Here is a 7,185-nt window from a genome sequence, read left to right as displayed (position 1 = left end):
AATGCCTGAAATGCCGTGTAACACTTAAGTCTGACGTGTACGTGTGTTTGGTGTGTGTGTGTGGTGTGTGTGCGCATGTGTGGTGTGTGTGTGTGCGTGTGTGGTATGTTTGTGTGTGTGTGTGTACGTGTGTTTGATGCGTGTGTTTGGTGCTTGTGTGGTTGCTTCGTATTTGGAGCGTGGCATGCGTGTGTGTGTGTGTGTGTGTGTTTGTGTGCATGTGTGTGTGTGTGTGTGTTTGTGTGCATGTGTGTGTGTGTGTGTGTGTGTTTGTGCGTTTGTGTGTGCAGAACGGGAAGCAGGTGGGGCGAGGCCACACCCTGACCCTGGCGGACGCCACCTACGCCACCAGCGGGGAGTACGTGTGTGAGGTGACGGTGCCGTCCCTGCCCGCCCTGCGCACCAGCGGCTCCGTCCACATCATCGTCCAGGGTATGTGACCACACAGACCCCCGGTGCACAGAGGAGAGAGTGGGACACACACACGGGTCGCTCTGTGAGTGTTGCTGTGTTCTGCGGTGTGTTGTTGTGTGGTGCTGTGTGTTTGTGTTTGTTGGTGTGTGTGTTGCGGTGTGTTGGTGTGAGTTAATGTGGTCTGCGGTGTGTTGGTGTGTGTTTGTGTGTGTTGGGGTGTGTTGCTGTGTTCTGCGGTGTGCTGGTGTGTGTGGATGTGTGTTTATGTATTGGTGAGTGTTGCTGTGTTCTGTGGTGTGTTTCTGTGTGTTGCTGTGTGTTGTGGTGTGTTGCTGTGTGTTGTGGTGTGTTGCTGTGTGTTGCTGTGTGTTGTGGTGTGTGTTGCTGTGTTCTGTGGTGTGTTGCTGTGTGTTGTGGTGTGTGTTTGCTGTGTTCTGCGGCGTGTTGGTGTTTGGTGCTGTGTGTTACTGTGTGTGTCTGTGTGTTGGGCGGTGTGTGGGTCTGTGTGTAGCTGTGTGTGTCTGTGTTGGCCGGTGTGTGGGTCAGTGTGTGTCAGTGTGTCTGTGTGTTGGCCGGTGTGTGGGTCAGTGTGTGTCTGTGTGTGTCTGTGTGTTTGGCGGTGTGTGTGTCTGTGTAGCTGTGTGTGTCTGTATGTGGCCGGTGTGTGTATCTGTGTGTGTCTGTGTTGGCCGGTGTGTGGGTCTGTGTGTAGCTGTGTGTGTCTGTGTGTTGGCCGGTGTGTGGGTCTGTGTGTAGCTGTGTGTGTCTGTGTGTATCTGTGTGTGTCTGTGTGTTTGCGGTGTATGGGTCTGTGTGTAGCTGTGTTTGTCTGTGTGAAGCTGTGCGTGTCTGTGTCTATCTGTGTGTGTTGGGTGGTGTGTGTCTGTGTGTAGCTGTGTGTGTCTGTGTGTAGCTGTGTGTGTCTGTGTGTCTGTGTGTAGCTGTGTGTGTCTGTGTGTGTCTGAGTGTAGCTGTGTGGGTCTGTGTGTAGCTGTGTGTCTGTGTGTAGCTGTGTGTGTCTGTGTGTTGGGTGGTGTGTGTGACTGTGTGTAGCTGTGTGGGTCTGTGTGTAGCTGTGTGTGTCTGTGTGTAGCTGTGTGTGTCTGTGTGTTGGCCGGTGTGTGACGGAGGTCTTCCTGCTCCAGGTGCGCCCCAGCTGAGCGAGGAGCGGGAGGTGGAGCTGGAGGAGGCCACAGGCCGGCTGGTCAACCTGAGCTGTGAGGCCCAGGGACACCCGCTGCCCACCATCTCCTGGAGCATCGTGGGGACCCAGGTGGGGCTCACACACACACACACACACACACACACACACACACACACACTGGCGGTTGTTGCACAATATATCGCTGTTGGTACAGTAAGGACGTCCATAGAAACAAGTACCAAGCACTAACAATCTCTAGGTTAACCCATTACCTGTACACAACAAAGATAGCTAGGATATGATGCTACACAACTAAGTACTATGTAGTTGTGGGACGTACAACATACAAGTGTGTACATTAAGTGGCAGGATGTATAACACACAAGCTACACACAAGTTTTGTGTGTGTGGGAGGCGCTGCGTTCTGTATCATGTATACTGCATGTCATGTTCAAGAATCCTACGGGAACACTAAAAGAAGGAACACATTAAAGAAGGACATGTGTGTGTGTGTGTGTGTGTGTGTGTGTGTGTGTGTGTGTGCGCGCGCACGCGGCCCAGACCTGGCGCGAGGTGGTGAACAGGGCCAGTGAGAACACGGCTCACAGTGTGGTGTCGGTGAAGGTGACGTCGGACGTCAGCGCGCTGTGCAACGCCTCCAACGACATGGGCGCCGAGGTCAAGAGCTTCCGCATCACAGCCAGTAAGGGATCATACCCCCCCCCCCCCACACACACACCTCCCCACCAACAGCCCCCCACATGCACGTCAGCCTCCGGGACAATTACCAAAGCCCCTGGAAACTAGCTAATAGGTTTATGAAAATAATTGCCGGTAATACACATGAAAATAATGATGAAATAAGAGTCCTAATGGAAAATCACCAGCACTAAATGTGAATTATAGACTGCCTTATCCAACAAATTACTACTTTGCCTTTTCCAATCTTTTATATGGCAGGGAAATAGTTGTTGCCCAATTCTTAACACTGACAAATACCCCACTACGATATTAAAAACTGGGTTAATTGCTGCTGTGGCCGGGGAACAGTGTAAGCACTCTGGCCTGGCGTTTTATGATAGATATGTCCATTCTATGTTCTGACAAACTCCATAGCCCCATACCTGAAACATAAATGACTTAACCAGCTGTTAACGTCTATCAAAAGGATAATCAGTGGTTTTCAGAATTGAAAGTCATTTTGCCCCAAAACTACAAACAACATAAAGTGGACAGAGAGATTCGAGGATAGGATGGTTTGTTTGCCACCGATGAGCAGTGCCAAGAACTGTCCAGTATTAAGAAGAGATGTATAATTATGTACTACATTTGGACAGAGGAGTTTTAGAAGGTGTATTTTGACATTTTGAACTCACAAAGTTATGTTGGTGGCGGCAGAATCATTTGAAACGCATCAGGGGTTGTCATGGGGACCAATGTAAAATAGATACATCCAACAATTAGGAGAAATGTAAGAAATCCATTTGCCCTGCAATAAAAGCAGTGCCCTTCTCAGGGAGAGGAGGTAGGGAGTCCACCTCAGGAGCAGAGAGAGCTCTGTGTGCAGGCTCTGTGTGTGAATAAGCCATGGGTGGATGTGGCGGCCTTCTTAAATGTGTTTCTGCCTGTGATTCGCAGTTCCTCTGGCCTCACCCCCCCCCGTCCCCCACTCTCCCGGTAAGCATCGCTCCCTGCTCCTCAAAGCTCTCCTCTTTATATCCCCCCCTCCTCAAAACACCTCCTCCTCTCTCCTCCACCGCCGCCCTCGCTCTCCACCTGAGCCCTTCAGCTTCCAGCTCAGGAGAACCTTCGCTTGTCTCTCCTTTCTTCTGATTCAAATCCACAGAAAATATGGAAACACAGGCTTCTTAATGGAGCGGCTCTGGTTCTGCAGCAGAGCGATAGAGTGGGTCAGACTCTGGCGGGGAGGGGTGCTAGCACGGCTGGAATGAAAGCAACTCATGATTTTTTTAACATGATGCCACAGCACACAGCCATGCTGGAAGCCCCCTGAGGGAGGGGGGGGGGGGGCGGGATTAAGTATTCTGTCTGATGCTGGAAGGAAAGTCAAAACAGACTCCCTCAACAAGCTACCGTTTCTTTTTTCGCAGATGCGAGCTATTTTCCATGACTCTTTCCCCGTTTGCCTCCCAATTTGACGTTGGTTTTCTGGGGAGAAATTCCTGATAGTGAATACTAATTGTTGCGTGTATATATAATTCACAATTATTACGTTTTTAAGATGCGTGCGTTGCCTTTTACTGCTGGTTTGAATGTACAGCACTGTACTGGGGGGATAGTGTTTAATTGGAGACACGCTATTAAACAGGCTCTCACCGGCCCGTCGGGAATACTGTGGACCACTTGGGCTTACTCTGCGTCTCATTACAACTCTTCTAAATGTTTGGTTTCTCTCCCAACCATTCGCTGGCGTTTTGAGTGAGGTTGCCGGGGGTAACCGCCACGGAGACAGAACTCTCTCGGGGAACGACAGACTCCCTGCCCGCGCCCTCGTTCTGTGCCAACGTTCTGTTTATCCACGGGGAGAATGGAGGCTGTTCTGTCTGAGCTAAATACATCCAAACCTGCTCTGATTCAAATAGAGTAACAGACTATTCTATCAATATAGTATGTTTCACAAATCAGATATAAAACAATGGTCTGAATTAAGGAAAGAGACAAGCTTAAGCCTGCTTCATCGGGGTGTCTCTCTGGCTCCACAGGGGCCGACTTTATTTAGACCAGTCATGTTACTGGAGGCAGGCATCCGTGAGCGTGTAATTCTGGCAAACAGCGAACACCATCGCGGCCAGCCCTGGTTAACTCAGTCCAGTGGGCAGACAGAGACTTAACTCAGACTCTGTACTGGGAGCCCGGGCTCTAAGCCTTCTCGTACCAATACAATAACCAGCAGCCGTCGGGTCGCATTCGCACACCGACGGCGGTGTCAACCACGCAGGGCGGCAGCCAGCTCGTCAGGAGCGGTCCGGGTGCAGACCTCAAACTAGCGCAGGAGCCGGGCATCAAACTAGCACCCTTCAGGTCACAGGTCAACCTGCTCTACCTCCTGAGCTAGGCCGACCGCAGCCGAAACTGGCCTTTAGCTGAAAGCGATACCTGTCCTGGCTGTCTACGCTCTCCTCCTCTTCTTACGTTCCCCCCGCTCAGATCAGCACCTTGTGGCGGGCGACAACATAATTAACGCTGTATCGTTTGTCTCTGTTCCCTCCTCCGTGCGCCTGCCCGCCCGCGCGCGTGTGTTTGTGTGTGTGTGCGTGTGTGTGTGATTGTGCGTGCATGTACCCGTATGCGTGTGTTTGTAGCCGAGGGCAGCGGGGTGGTCATCGTGGTGATCATCCTGTCCCTCCTGCTGCTCGCCATCCTGGGGAGCGTCGTCTACTTCCTGCACAAGAAGGGCAAGATCCCCTGTGGACGCTCTGGGAAGCAGGAGATGTACGCTGCTCACACACACACACACACACACACACACACACACACACACACACACACACACACACACACTTACCTACACCAACACACACATATCTTCATACACATATACACACACACACACAGACGCATACATTCAAACATACATAGACACACATATACCCACATGACAGTGTATGTACATAAACAATCACACAGATCAACACACACACCCACACACACAATCAACTGAACACAAACAAACACACACACACACACACACAGACCATGCATATTTTACTGCATTGTTGCTCTACCTCATTACATTTAGTTTAGTTAGTTTCTGACAGAGTCCACCCACTGTGTGTCATGTGATGTGAGGGTATATATATATATATATATATATATATATATATATATATATATATATATATATAACGCTCCTCGTTTGCTTCCCTGCAGCACCAAAGAGATGCTGTCTAAAGACGACATTGTGGTGGAGCTGCAGGCCGACCCCAAGGCGGAGCAGGCCGAGCTGCTGAAGGGGGCCAACGGGGCCCCGAAGGCCCCTGGGGACCAGGTACACAGCTCTCCTATCCTCATAGGGTCATGTTTAGACATTAGCATAGAAAAGTAGAAAGCTTATTCACTCGTTCAAATATCTCCAGAAACATCCAGGTGGATCGTTTCCAGTGCCACTCATCATGAATGTGGTCCTCACAGGCCCTGAGTTATGACCTCACTGAAACCGGTTTGGGCCGGGGAATGAGCCACTGAATCATCCACCCGCGACCCCGTGATAGCTCAGCCTGGTTGCATAACAGCCAATGGGTGTGGAGGAATAACATTGATGCATTTTGGGGATTGTATCGCTAGACCTGTTGATAGTGTCCTTGGTTATAATAACAAACAGTTGGGCAAGAGATGGACCCCTGTTTCACAGAGGGGCCGTGCTAGGCCACACACAGGTGTGGCTCAACAGTAACGATGGGTCTGGAACATAACAGGAGCAGAGCTGTAATTAGTGTGATCAGTGACACCTGGGTTCATCCTGCACAGGGCCTCTGTGAGAAGGATCTATCAGCCCGCTTTCAGAAGTTCAGTTTCACCCTTTGACCCCGGGGGTAACTAAATGTCCCCCCCCCCCCCCCCCTCTCTCTCTCTCTCTCTCCCTCTCTCCCACCGGACCTCCATGGAGTAAAGGAGGTGGAGCTCAAGAAGTGACGCATGCAGCAGTCCAGGCTGTGACCCGGCCAGGGGGGGACACACCTCCCACCACCAGGCTCCTCCCCCCCCCCCCCCACCCCCACCCCCCCCCCCATCCTCCATGTCACTCTGTGGTCCTGAAGTGTTGATGTCAAAACACACACACAGTATTTATTTGGTGATTGGAAGATGGGGTTTTTTCCCAACTGGTTCCTGCACCGTTTTCACAACAAAAGATTGTTTGCAGTTGATGGAGGTTTGATGATACTCTGTATTCTTATGAAACTGTATATATTATACATATATATATTGTTATTTAAGGACTTTCCGCACACGGTTTTGCTTTGTAGGAACATTTGAAAGCGAATTTCTCTTTTTCTTTTTCATATTTTTGTTTTGTTCAATAATCAATACCAACGTCTGGTGGAGCCAAAGCTATTTTTTGCAGGGTTTTTATTATTTGTACTTCTGTTTCGATGGGAGGCCGTGGTATACAGAAGGGTCCCTGATCGTGTCTGTGAGGACCCATCCAGGCCCTCAGCCACTCTGTTACCAGGCTCACCATGTTGCCAACACACACGACACCAGCCCCGTCGTTTGGACAGCTCCTTTTCTGCAAAACTACTGTCAAACTCTGGGACTTTGTGAATAACCAGCGGAAGGAGTGTTTTGATTTGTTTTTTTCCTTCGAAGGGCCACGACTTGTAGGCTGCAGTGCCTGTTAACATGTTCAAAGTTTGTTTTGAGAATCCATTGAACACTGAATTTAAATTCTTGTCATTTTCTTGTTTGCCTTGTGTATATTGTATTAGGGTGCGGGCACTGTAGTCAGGCAGAAGAATGCCAGTTTTCATTTTTTATGACCAGTTTGCTTACTGTGTAGGTTATGTTAGATGTGTTTTGTTGATAGATCTGAAAAGCCCCAATGACTTGCAATGTTTGTTTGTTTTTAATTGTGTTCCATTGCTTTGCATTGTGTCGAGTTCAATTTG

At 49.8% G+C, this 7,185-nt stretch overlaps 1 protein-coding gene across 3 annotated transcripts in view; it reads left to right on the top strand.

Annotated features, from left to right (window-relative positions):
- The window catches only part of mcama (melanoma cell adhesion molecule a), a 33,337-nt gene extending 27,053 nt beyond the window's left edge, over positions 1-6,284 (top strand). The window contains exons 10-16 of one of the 3 annotated variants that reach the window (XM_030360545.1): positions 291-432; positions 1,560-1,687; positions 2,120-2,261; positions 3,197-3,235; positions 4,882-5,011; positions 5,450-5,567; positions 6,191-6,284. In XM_030360545.1, coding sequence (XP_030216405.1) covers positions 291-432; positions 1,560-1,687; positions 2,120-2,261; positions 3,197-3,235; positions 4,882-5,011; positions 5,450-5,567; positions 6,191-6,211 — 720 coding nt within the window. In that variant the 3' untranslated portion in view covers positions 6,212-6,284. Of the gene's footprint in view, positions 1-290; positions 433-1,559; positions 1,688-2,119; positions 2,262-3,196; positions 3,236-4,857; positions 5,012-5,449; positions 5,568-6,190 lie in introns of all 3 variants that reach the window. The other 2 variants (XM_030360547.1, XM_030360546.1) reach the window with 2 other exon arrangements.
- Positions 6,285-7,185: the final 901 nt, after the last annotated feature.

The sequence above is a fragment of the Gadus morhua genome, chromosome 7 (genome assembly GCF_902167405.1).
Source record: "Gadus morhua chromosome 7, gadMor3.0, whole genome shotgun sequence".
In the NCBI taxonomy this organism is placed as follows: Eukaryota; Metazoa; Chordata; class Actinopteri; order Gadiformes; family Gadidae; genus Gadus; species Gadus morhua.
Note: the sequence above shows the minus strand (reverse complement) of the source record. Positions and strands in the feature narration are given on the sequence as shown.